A 12,410-nucleotide genomic window follows, 5' to 3' on the forward strand; every position below is an offset into this window, starting at 1 on the left:
CTTTTTTTTTTCTTGTATGAACTGCTGCTTTGCACCTTTATGATTTTGTACGCCTCTAAGTACGCTGTTTAAAGTGTTAACAAAAGTGTTCAGAGTCGGTGGAAATGTTTGTTGTTGGTTATTGGATTGTTGCACTTGAACAAGTTAAATAAAAGCAGCCAGGGCATAAACCGTCTTGGTAACTTTATTTCAAAATAAAGCACAGGAAATATTTTCAGAAGAAAATATAATTTGTTTTACATCAAAGACATTTGAAAATTGCACTCATTGCCCAAATCAGATAAGTTACTGTAGCATGTAAAATATTAACAGTTTTGCCAGTTACTTCACATAATCCAAGACATTTAAAATGAATAAATATATTTTAAAAAAAAAATCTTGACAGCAAATCATTGCCAAAAAACAAAGGTTTTTGCTTTAGAATTTTGTAACCCTCGTCACACCGCTGTCTGTTGTCTGCTGCGTCCTCTCATTTAGAGTTTCATAGGGTGGCTCTGTGGACACATTTAGAAACACTCAAATTACAGCTCATGTTATACAGTTTTTTTTTTTTTTTTTTTGGAAAGAAAAAGTATAGGAATCAGTTACCACATACCTGTATTTTTATTCAGCTCAATTTTACTTGATTCATAATTCTCCTTTTTGCGGCTGTGTAAAAACAGATTACCAATCATTAATTTACCTCATAAAACAACGTTTTTAACTATTTGGTCCACCTTATTTTTCAAACACAGAAGTACAGTAGGGAAAAGAGTTATTTGATCCCTGCTGATTTTGTACGTTTGCCCGCTGACCTAATGGTAGGTTTATTTGAACAGTGAGAGACAGAATAACAACAAAAAATCCTAGAAAAACGCATTTCAAAAAAGTTATAAATGATTTGTATTTTAATGAGTGAAATAAGTATTTGACCCCTTCGCAAAACATGACTTAGTACTTGGTGGCAAAACCCTTTTTAGCAATCACAGAAGTCAGACGTTTCTTGTAGTTGGCCATACCAAGTTTGCACACATCTCAGGAGGGATTTTGTCCCACTCCTCTCCTCTTTACAGATCCATTAAGATCATTAAGGTGAGATCTTGCGTGGAGCCCCAGACCCAAGGAAACTGACAGTTATTTTGTGTTTCTTCCATTTGCGAATAATCGCACCAACTGTTGTCACCTTCTCACCAAACTGCTTGGCGATGGTCTTGTAGCTCATTCCAGCCTTGTGTAGGTCTACAATCTTGTCCCTGACATCCTTGGACAGCTCTTTGGTCTTGGCCATGGTTGAGAGTTGGGAATCTGATTGATTGATTTCTTGTGTGGACAGGTGTCTTTTATACAGCATAACTAGCTGAGATTAGGAGCACTCTCTTAAAAGAAGTGCTCCTAATCTCAGCTTGTTACCTGTATAAAAGACACCTGGGTGCCAGAAATCTTGCTGATTAATAGATCAAATACTTATTTCACCCATTAAAATGCAAATCAATTTATATCTTTTTTTGGTAATGCGTGTTTCTGGATTTTTTTGTTGTTGTTCTGTCTGTCAATGTTCAAATAAACCTACCATTCAAATTATAGACTGATCCATTTCTTTGTCAGTGGGCACACGTACAAAATCGGCAGCGCATCAAATAATTATTTTCACCACTGTGAGCTGTTTTGTACAGCAAAAAACAACTGGAAGCGGATAAGACCGGAAGCCAGACACATTAAACATTAAATAAGCTGAAAAATAAGGTCAGATATGCCTTTATTCTTTAAGTGGGCTTTACCTGCATTTCTTGTAAATGCACACAGTTGCTACTAGTATGAAGATGATGCCAAGGGGCACGAGGACTCCAATCAAGATAATATCTGTTTGACCTATAAAACAGCAAGCAGGAAAACCCTGTTATTGCACATGGCCGACACATATGGTTTCATTTTTTAAGCATGCAAATACAAGTTAGATTAAGAAATTTACATTCGAAATGAACACAATCTGTTCACATTCACTTACTCAGGCCACCATCCTTAGGGGGGATGTCAACAAAGATGTCACAGTTTGTGCCCTCAAAACCGTCAGCGCAAGTGCAGGTGTAACCAGAACCATCTGGTTTATCCACACAGGTACCATCATTCTGACAGGGTGAGCTCAAACATGGAGTCGCTAAGAGAAAAATAGGGCAAAAAAAATCAGAAAGGTCTGTTTGTTTCCACCATGGGATATAAAAAATTTATAAAGGACTTTTTCTCACAATTCAAGTTTATATTTCAAAATTCTGTTGATTTTTCTCAAAATTGGGAGAAAATTGGGAGAAAAACAAAAACATGGACATAGTTAAACAGAAAAAAAAAACGAATTGTGAGATGTAAACTCAAAATTCTGAGAACAACATTCAGAATTTTGAGTTCTGTTTCTAATGTTTTATAAAGATTCGAAATTGCTTTTTTTTTTATCCCGTGGCTAAAATGGGCTTCCATGATTATATAATAACGTTACCACATGATATCACTTCTAGACTAGGAAAACACTAAAACCTTTGCATTATATACACTATCAGTCAAAAGTTTTTGAACAGTAAGATTTCTAATGTTTTTTTTAAAGAAGTCTCTTCTGCTCACCAAGCCTGCATTTTTTTTTAATTCAAAGTACAGCAAAAACAGTCAAATTCTGAAATGTTTTTACTGTTTAAAATAACTTTACATTTTAAATAACGTTTTCTATTTTAATATAGTTTAAAATATAGTTTAATTTATTCCTGTGATCAAAGCAAAATTTTCTGCATCATTACACCAGTCTTCAGTGTCACATAATCCTTCAGAAATCATTCTTATTGCTAATTTGCTGTTCCAGAAGTTTTTATTAATAATGTTATTATCAGTATTTAGAAAATTATACACTATACCATTCAAAAGAATTACAAATCTTTTGTGAATATCTTCTGATAATATAAATAGTGAAATAACTCACATTTATAACAGTCGCGCTTGGTGTCGTACACGGTGCAGACCTCGTTGTTTCCACAGCCCTTTGTTTGGCACACAGCGCCAGTGGTAGTACATTCACAATTCTGTGAGCAATCCTCTGTCACAAATGTCTCCTTTAGCTGTGTTTTGAAGGGTACAGAGAAACAAGATCAGCAAGTGTGATGTCTTATACAGTTCATTTGACATCATAACCTTTAACCTCTACTATTCTACATGCATCAGAAGGCTCACCGTGTAGTAGCGATCGAGGTAAGTGCATCCACACCCGCTGTAAGGCACACAGTCTTGGTCGCTCAGGACAAAGCCAGGGGCGCATTGACATCCCTCCACACATTCTGTTTGCTCACACTCAGAGGGAGCTGCCAGGTCTGCGCAGGACGCTGGGCATGGAGTCATACAGATGGAGTAGTTGCTGTTGGGCCCACATTGCAGACCTAAATCACAAACACACAATCAAATGAATTTTAATGAAACATTTTGTGTGTTTACACTGCGACAAAACGGATAATGTCTATTTTTTTTCATACCACAACTCAGTTCTTGTCTCCACTGTCCTAGTTTGACACCCTCATCTTGGCAAGCCCGAGCGTAGACGGCATAATTTTCACAGCGCAGCTCTTCACTGCCCTGCTCAGCACACAGGTCAAACACACAATCCCTGTAATGCAAACACACACACACTGTCACGAAAGAGTTTATCTTGGTCAGGCACAATGCACACACTCATGCTCTTGCACATAGTGCAACACACACCCACTATGCATTACATGATCCTCTGAGCTCAAAAAGTGAACTCATACTTGTCACAAGAGTGCACACACCCTCACACATGAGCACATGAACACATTACTCACTCCTGGAAGACATCTGGAGCAATTGTAGCATGACAGACAGCGAAAGGACCAGCAGGGTCACTAAGAGCCCCACACTTTTTATTGCCATTCAGCTCAGCCAGCATTGCATCTGTGCAGCCTGTCGTCTCAAACCCTGAATCTGGATCGGCCTCCACTGCACGCCTAATAGTAAAGAAGACAGATAGTGAAGTAGATGAGAATGTTCATACTAGCTGATTTATAATGCATAGCGTAACAGATAATCTCAGTCTTCCATACTTGTGTAGGTGCACCATCTTTGGTAGAGATGTTGTACGAACACTAGCCTGTCTGTCATTCACTCTCCAGCTGTCTCCAAAGACATTGAGGTCGCGGGTAACTGTGCCATCGGGTTTTGTATACTCGTTCCTTTTGTCTCCATCATAATTACCGCACAGACCAAGCACGCGAGATCTGTATACGGTAGGCAGAGTCACCACTTTAGGGAAAGAGAGGAGAGAGAGAGAGATTTTGTAATTGTGTACATCAAAAAAAAAATCTTTGACAAATTGTGTGGATTTTAGTTTTGAGCTACCTCCTTGAGTATTGCCATCAAAACGGACTGAAAGGCCAAAGTCGGTTGTGAGCATAACAAAGCGAGACTTTGTTTTTATGCTAACTCCATTTACAGGACTGAACGGTAGGCCAACTTTCTCGCCATTGACCTGATTGAGAAAAAAAAAAAGCCAAGGCATCCATGATATTGGCATTTTACGATATTGTGTGGTCCTTATATAAAGTAGTAGTTTGAAAGTCTGAAGTCAAAAGATTAGATACACCTTGCAGAGTCTGCAAAATGTTAATTATTTTACCAAAATAAGAGGGATCCTACAAAAACAAAAAACATGTATCTGTAGCTTCTGAAGTGCAGTACTAAATGAAAAAAAATATGATATTTAAGCAAAATAAGATAATGTACACATCTTCATTCTGTTCAAAAGTTTTCGCACCCTGGCTCTTAATGCATTGTTTTCTTTCTGAAGCATCAGTGAGTGTTTGAACCTTCTGTAATAGTTGCATATGAGTCCCTCAGTTGTTCTTAGTATAAAAAGATAGATATTAACATCATTCAGTCATTGTTGGAAATGGTTCAAATACACAAAAATGCTGCAAAACCAAAAAATTGTGGAACCTAAAGGATTTTCTGAAGAACAGCGAACAGTTTTAACTTTTCAGGAGAAACAAGGGACTCATGAACAACTATCACTAAACAAAAAAAAAAAAACACAGCTGTTGATCATTCAGGTAACAACACAGTATTAAGAATCAAGTGTATGCAAACTTTTGAACGGGGTCATTTTTATAAATTCAACTGTTTTCTCTTGAGAACTATATGTAATTATCTTTCATGTGAAATATCTTATTCAGGTCAGTACTAAATAAAACAACATGCATTTTGTATGTTCTCTCTTATTTCGGTAAAATAATGAACATTTTGCAGAGTCTGCAAGGTGCATGTAAACTTTTGACTCCAACTGTATTAGGATTGACTACATGTCTAATAAATCTCTCACCAGCACTTTCTTATTCTGCTGCATGTGAACGCTAATGCCGTACACATCCACGTAGACCTCACGCAGGGTGGACACCCGGCCGATGCCTCCTCGCCGCTGGTTTTTGCCACGGACTACGAAAGGGGTGAGGGAGCTGGGCAGATTGTTGCTCTGAGTTAATACATAGGTATGCGCTCCCTGGTAGTGGTGATTGTAGTTGTCAAAGGTACGATAGTGAGGATCCCCAGCAATACTGCAGTCATCAAATTCTATGAGAAGTAAAAGGTTTGAGTTAGTTTGAATCTGCCTTTGAAGTCCACAAGATGCAGTCATTAAACCCTAAAAACTTCAAGGAGCCAATTGTTGGACTTTCATGTATAGTAAATCAAATTTTTTGGTTGCTTTGAAATTTGATGTAATTTTTCCGCTCATTCTTAGTACTTAGTATCAACTCACTCTCAGGTTTGCAGTAACGGTCTCCATTGCTGTCAAGGTCACAGATTGAGTTGTCATTGCATTCAAAGGACTTGCAGGACAGCACTCCTCCATGGCTGCAGCTGCACTTCTGTTCGCAACGGTCAGTTATCCATGAGTCTCCCACCTGAAATTCACACCAGGCAGTATTGTAACATTTTGTGACATAGTAAATGAATATGAAATGAAATATATTCTTTATGTATCGTGTGTTTGCCATTATTTATTTACATAGAGTTGAAGAAAAGAGATGAAGAAAGAGTTGAAGAAAAGAGACTACTGTTTACAGTTTGGGGCATTAAGATTTTTAAATATTGGAAAGAAGTGTCTTATTTCCGCCAAGGCTGCAATTACTTGATCAAAAAAGGAAAAACTGTAATTCTGTGAATTATTACAGTTTAATGTAATTAACTCTTGTGATGGCAAAGCTGAATTTTAAACAGCAGTCAGTGTCACATCTGTACAGAAATAGAAATATTTTCTAACACTATAAATGTTTTACTATCACTTTTGATCAGTTAATGGTTCCTAGCTGAAAAAAGTATTAATTTCTTTTAAAAAAAAAACACACACACTTTTGAACAGTAGTGCAGTATCTTAACATTTCATTTAACTGTTTTTACTCACATCGTGATACTCTCCACTGCTGTCAACACATCCACAGTTTGCGAGGGGAACACACTTTCCATCACTTAGCACAAAACCTCCATCGCACTGGCAGCCTTCAACACAGCTATTGGGTGGTAATGGGCAGAATATGGGGAAGAGATCGGCACAAGTAGGAGGACACGGCGCTGTACACTCAGAATAGTGACTGTTTGGTGGACACGGAAGAGCTGGAAATAAAAATACACAAGGAATGAAGCACTGGATTTGAATGACAATGACTTTGACATATTCAGAGGCCATTTCTCCCTTCAAAATATGCATAGATATTCATTAATATTTATGCATAGCCTAGAAGTTATCAGTGAAGAATCTCATAAATGCTTAATTTGATCAGCATCGCAGTTCTGCTCTTTTGATCTTTACAATCCTAGCCAAATTATTCTTCCTTCTGTCACCCGGCTCAGCATAACATTCTTTCAGACTTCTCAGTCTTTCTTTCCCTATTTCTCTTTCACTTACGACAGAAGGTGCTGTTTCTCCAGCTGATCTTGACTCCAGCGCTATGACAGGCCTGGGCGTAAGCATCAATGTTATCGCAGAGAGTCGACTGCATGCCATCATATTCGCACATGTCATAGACGCAGTTCCCCAGGAAAGAATCTGGAGGTATGAGAGAGTGACAGGGCTTGAAGAGATCAGACAGGATAGTTGCTGCGCACTGTGAGTGGTAGATTTCTTCCTCATCGTCGTCGCAGTTGGGGCTGTCATCAGGACGTGGATCAGGTTGGCATCTGTGAATGGAGGAACAGGGCATGGATGAACACCAGAGAAGAGAAAACTATTGATTGTTCACCATGATGGGCTCAAATCCATACAGTGGTGGCCAAAATTATTAGAACACTAGTATTTCTACCAGCTAAAAAATGGTTTAAAGTCAGTTACTATCTTTTGCTGTAGTGTGACAGTAGGAAATCTCAGTTTACATTTCCAAACATTGCCATTAAATATAATAATCCAGTGAGATTTTTGTTTGCAGAAGGAGTCTGACAACAGCCAGTGCTCCACATAGAGATCTGATCTCATCATTGTCTAGTCTGCCTGGAATGACATGAAGAAACAGAACAAACTGAGACAGACTAAATCCAGAGGAACAGTGGCAATGTCTCCAAGATGCTCCAAGATGCTGTCATTCCAGACAGACTGGATGATAATGAGATCAGATCTCTGTGTGGAGCACTGGCTGTTGTCAAACTCCTTGTGCAAACAAAAATCTCACTGGATAATTACACTTAATGGCAAAATGAACATTTTGAAATGTAAACTGATATTTCCTACTGACACATTACAGCAAAAGATAAAAAAACTGACTTAAAACCATTTTTAGCTGTTGAAAATACTAGTGTTTTTTTAATATTGGCCACCACTGTGTGCATTAAGTGCATCTATAATGCTGCTATCTATTTAGGTTTGTTTATTTCTGAATTATGGAGAGGAACCAAATAATGTAACACTCACCCAGGATCACTGTCTCCCTCTGCCTTCCAGCTGTCTCCAAGTTCAATGGCATCTTTGGCTGGTTCGCCGTCAGGCTTCAAGTTGTCATCAGAGGAATCTCCGTTGTAGTTACCACACATTCCACACACCTATAAAAGAAAAGTCGAATCACAGAAAAAGCAGTGAGTGATATGTATCACTTTTCTTATTGCAATTTAAACATCTAGACAAAAAAGGAAACTGTCTGGTTTAATAATCAAACATTAGTATTGAAAGATTACATTTACATCAAATATCAGGTAGTGTGATGTTCTAGCATTGTTTTGTGTAGTTTCATACCTTGTTGAAATAGTCTCCAGGCACTGTGATTTCAATATGGTGCACGCCATCAAACTTCACAATCAGGCCGAAGTCAGTGTCTAGTACGGTGTATACTCCACTGCTAAACACCCGCGCCTTGGCTTCATTGATGTCGTAGGGGGTCTTTATCCTGCGTTCATTCACCTAGTTGGTGAATAGAACATTTAGCACAATCATATCACTGAATACATATCTTATCTATGATATTACACAATATTTTACTGTAATATCCCTATTCATGACATCTAATCAGAAGAAGACATGCAAATGCAGGTAGTCTTCCTCCTTCCTTCTCAGGCTCTTACCATTACTCTTCCACTCTTGCTGATGGTGACGTTGACAGTGGGCAGGTAGACGGTCACAGAGCGAACATACGAAGCTTGTGGTTGGCCGCGCTCTTCGTTTTTGGCCACGATGGTGAAGGGTGTCACCATAGAGGTGTCGCATATTGCCACCAGCGTGTAAGTGCAGGTACCCATGTAAGTGTGCATGATGCCATCAAAGGTGTAGTAATGAGGATCACCAGCAATGTGGCAAATGCCCACTCCTGCAAAGAAGGTCAATAATCATGTGTCAGACAGATAGACTACCGGTCAAAAGTTTTTGAACAGTAAGGTTTTTAATGTTTTTAAAGAAGTATCTTCTGCTCACCAAGCCTGTATTTATTTGATCCAAAAGCAGTAATATTGTGAAATATTGCCTTCTATTTGAAAATATTTTAAAATGTATTTTTTTTCTGTGCTCAAAGCTAAATTTTCAGCTTCATTATTTAAGTCTTCAGTGTCACATGATCCTTTAGAAATCATTCTAATATGCTGATTTGCTGTTCATAAAACATTTTATTACTATTATTTGATAAATAGTAAGATCCAAAGATCAGCATTTATCTGAAATAAATTTTAATTGATCAAAAGGGATGATAAAGACATTTATAATGCTACAAAAGATTTCTATTTCGGTTAGGTTTTGTTCTTCTGAACTTTCTATTCATCAAAGAAACCTAAAAAAAATTCTTCTCAGCTGTTTGCAACATAATAATAAATGTTTTTTGAGCAGCAAATCAGAATATTAAAATGATTTCTAAAGGATCATGTGACTGGAGTAATGATGTTAAAATTAGCTTTGAAATCCCAGGAATAAATTACATTTTAAAATATATTCAAATAGAAAACAGCTATTTTAAATAGTAAAAACATTTCAAATCTTAATGTTCAAAAACGTTTGACTGGTAGTGTAGATAGATTAAAAAAGACAGAAATAGACAGAGATATGTATGTACCTGTGTTCACACAGCCCAATTCACCCTCAGTGACCTTACATTCCTGAGCAGGACCACATTGCCATGCCTCACATGTCACTGTATTGAAAGGTGAACAAACACAGCGCTCTGTGCAGTCATCTTTTGTGAACCAGCTGTCTCCAACCTGAAAATCACACGGATACGCATTAATAATTGAAATGAACAAAATTCAGAAATACTTTGAAATTCAGTATAAAATTGTTTCAAATTTGAAAACAGAAGTAAGTTTTGTTCAGTCTTCTCAAGAACTCACAGGCCTGTAGTTGTTGTCTCTGTCAATGCAACCACACTCGCTGAAGGGCACACACTTGTCTCCACTGAGGACAAAACCAGGGTCACACACACATCCCTCAACACAGGGCCCAGAACAGCTGCCTTCAGATCCAGGGTCCTGACAACTAGCTGGACAGGCGGAACCGCACGGCTCGTAGTGACTACCGACCGGACATTTAATAGCTGGGAGAAATGGAAACAAAGGAGCAGTGTTAAATGAACCATTACAATGGGCCAGAAGAGAACAAATGATCAAAAATGGTTAGAAGAGAGAGATGGATGAGAAACTGGGGATTATTGGTAGAGATGGAGAAACACAAAAGTACAACTGTTTTAGCACAGCCAATTTAGGAACAAAAGAGACAAGCGGCACTCATTGATCACAGTCTAATTGAAGGGTGCAAGCTACAAAGGCTGAGTCCTAAAAAGGCTACCAGGATACAGTTAATTGCAGGTTTTACAGAATGTCTGTAGGGCTCAAACACTTACGGCAGAAGGTGTTATTCCTCCAGTTAATTGGCACCCCAGCTTGAGCACACAGGTCAGCATAGCTTTGAATAGCCTGGCACAGTGCCACTGTGGCGCCATCCGTGCCACACTGATCAAACACACAGTTCTCAAAGAAAGGACCGGGAGGCACCACTGCATGACAAGGCCTGAAGATTCCTGGGAAAAGAATGATAAGTAGGCTTTAAAGGTGTGTAAAACAGGTGTCGTGTCAAGAACAGCTCTATAAAACTGAGAAGCTCAAAGCAATGAACACACACACTACCAGTCAAAAGTTTTTGAACAGTAAGATTTGTGATGTTTTTTAAAGAAGTCTCTTCTGCTTACCAAGCCTATATTTATTTGATCCAAAAGCAATAATGTTGTGAAATATTTTTACTATTTAAAATAAATTTTCTATTTAAATATATATGACCCTGAACCACAAAACCAGTCTTAAGTACCACAAGTATATTTGTGGCTATAGCCAACAATATGGGTCAAAATTATCAATTTTTCTTTTATGCCAAAAACCATTAGGGTATTGAATAAAGATCATGTTCCATTAAAATACCAAAACTTAATTTTTATTTATTAATATGCATTGCTACGTACTTTATTCGGACAAATTTAAATTTTTTTCAATATTTTGATTTTTTGATGGAAAGCTATGTAGAACAGTAAAAATCTGATGTATAAATCTCAATAAAAATGGACCCTTATGACTTATGACCCTTCTGTTTTGTGGTCCAGGTTCACATATTTTAAAATGAAATTTATTTATTGTGATCAAAGCAAAATTTTCAGCATTATTATTACCCCAGTCTTCAGTTTAGCATGATCCTTCAGAAATCACTGAGTACATTTTTTCAGGATTCTTTAATGAACAGAAAAATCCAAAGATTTATATGACATAAAAAAGCTTTTGTAATGTCATACACATACCATTCAAAAGCTTGGAGTGATAAACTGATGACAAAGACATTTATAATGTTACAAATTACATATATTTCAGACAGATGCTGTTCTTCTGAACTTTCTATTCATCAAAGAAACCTGAAAATTCTACTCCACTGTTTTCAACATAAAATAATAAATGTTTTTTTGAGCAGCAAATCAGAATATTGATCAGAATAACGATTTCTGAAGGACCATGTGACTGGAGTGATGGTGCTTAAATCAATTGCAAGAATAAATTAAATTTGAAAATATATTCAAATATTCAGAAAACAGTTATTTTAAATAGTAAAAATAGTTCAAAATATTAATGTTTTTGCTGTACTTTGGATCAAATAAATGCAGGCTTGGTGAGCAGAAGAGACTTCTTTAAAAAACATTAAAAATCTTACTGTTCAAAAACTTTTTACTGGTAGTTTATGTATGACAACTTTCTTTGTCTTTTTTTCAGTTATCCCATCATTAAAAAGCTTTTAAAACTAATGTTTGAATGCATGTGTGTCCTACCATTGGGGTCGGTGATCATGCCACAGTTAGTAGGTTTCTGCGCTTCACTCTCGACGTCGTCATCACATTCAATGTCTCCTCCGCCATGAGTACAACTGTGCGAGACAGGAACAGGCATAAATGATTAAAGCTTTAATAATACAAAGTGCATATTTAGAAATAAATGAATGAAATCTTGCTATTACCGGTGCAGTGCATGATTAAATACGCTTTCACTTACTCAGGTCTGTCATCGGGCACCTGCCAACTTTCTCCAAGCTCATTGGTGCTGTCTGTTGGTGTTCCATCTGGCTTAATGTTGTCATCATTAGGATTATCATTATAATTTCCTGTAAAATATTATTATTATACATCAAATATACTAACATTTGGTTAGTAGCAGTATCTTGAATCTCCATCAGTCAGTTAGTAGATAACAAAACTTGTAATTCTTACCACAGAGTCCACATAACAGTCCGCTGTAGGAGGATGGCAAGGATACATCTGCATGGTGGTTTCCATCAAATCGAACACGCAATCCAAAGTCTGTCTCAACCACCACAAATTTGCCACTTAGGAAGATCTTAATACCATTCGGAAGTGTGACAGGCACAGTGACCTGAACTCCATCCACCTGCAGGATGTACAAAT

General features: G+C 37.4%; 1 protein-coding gene across 1 annotated transcript in view; it reads right to left on the reverse strand.

The window, feature by feature from the left end:
- Positions 1-209: 209 nt before the first annotated feature.
- Positions 210-12,410, reverse strand: part of zanl (zonadhesin, like) — a 39,489-nt gene continuing 27,288 nt past the window's right edge. The window contains exons 63-85 of the mRNA XM_073836629.1: positions 12,216-12,393; positions 12,001-12,109; positions 11,781-11,875; positions 10,320-10,496; positions 9,811-10,013; positions 9,537-9,681; positions 8,563-8,804; positions 8,237-8,401; positions 7,919-8,046; positions 6,923-7,194; positions 6,422-6,630; positions 5,777-5,921; positions 5,342-5,589; positions 4,363-4,492; positions 4,068-4,266; positions 3,810-3,971; positions 3,483-3,613; positions 3,187-3,389; positions 2,939-3,074; positions 1,985-2,134; positions 1,758-1,848; positions 596-648; positions 210-494 (exon numbers count right to left, since the gene is read on the reverse strand). Of these exons, the coding sequence (XP_073692730.1) occupies positions 418-494; positions 596-648; positions 1,758-1,848; positions 1,985-2,134; positions 2,939-3,074; positions 3,187-3,389; positions 3,483-3,613; positions 3,810-3,971; positions 4,068-4,266; positions 4,363-4,492; positions 5,342-5,589; positions 5,777-5,921; positions 6,422-6,630; positions 6,923-7,194; positions 7,919-8,046; positions 8,237-8,401; positions 8,563-8,804; positions 9,537-9,681; positions 9,811-10,013; positions 10,320-10,496; positions 11,781-11,875; positions 12,001-12,109; positions 12,216-12,393 (3,648 nt within the window). The 3' untranslated portion in view covers positions 210-417. The remainder of the gene's footprint in view (positions 495-595; positions 649-1,757; positions 1,849-1,984; positions 2,135-2,938; positions 3,075-3,186; positions 3,390-3,482; positions 3,614-3,809; positions 3,972-4,067; positions 4,267-4,362; positions 4,493-5,341; positions 5,590-5,776; positions 5,922-6,421; positions 6,631-6,922; positions 7,195-7,918; positions 8,047-8,236; positions 8,402-8,562; positions 8,805-9,536; positions 9,682-9,810; positions 10,014-10,319; positions 10,497-11,780; positions 11,876-12,000; positions 12,110-12,215; positions 12,394-12,410) is intronic.

Source organism: Garra rufa, chromosome 3, assembly GCF_049309525.1.
Source record: "Garra rufa chromosome 3, GarRuf1.0, whole genome shotgun sequence".
Classification (NCBI taxonomy): Eukaryota; Metazoa; Chordata; class Actinopteri; order Cypriniformes; family Cyprinidae; genus Garra; species Garra rufa.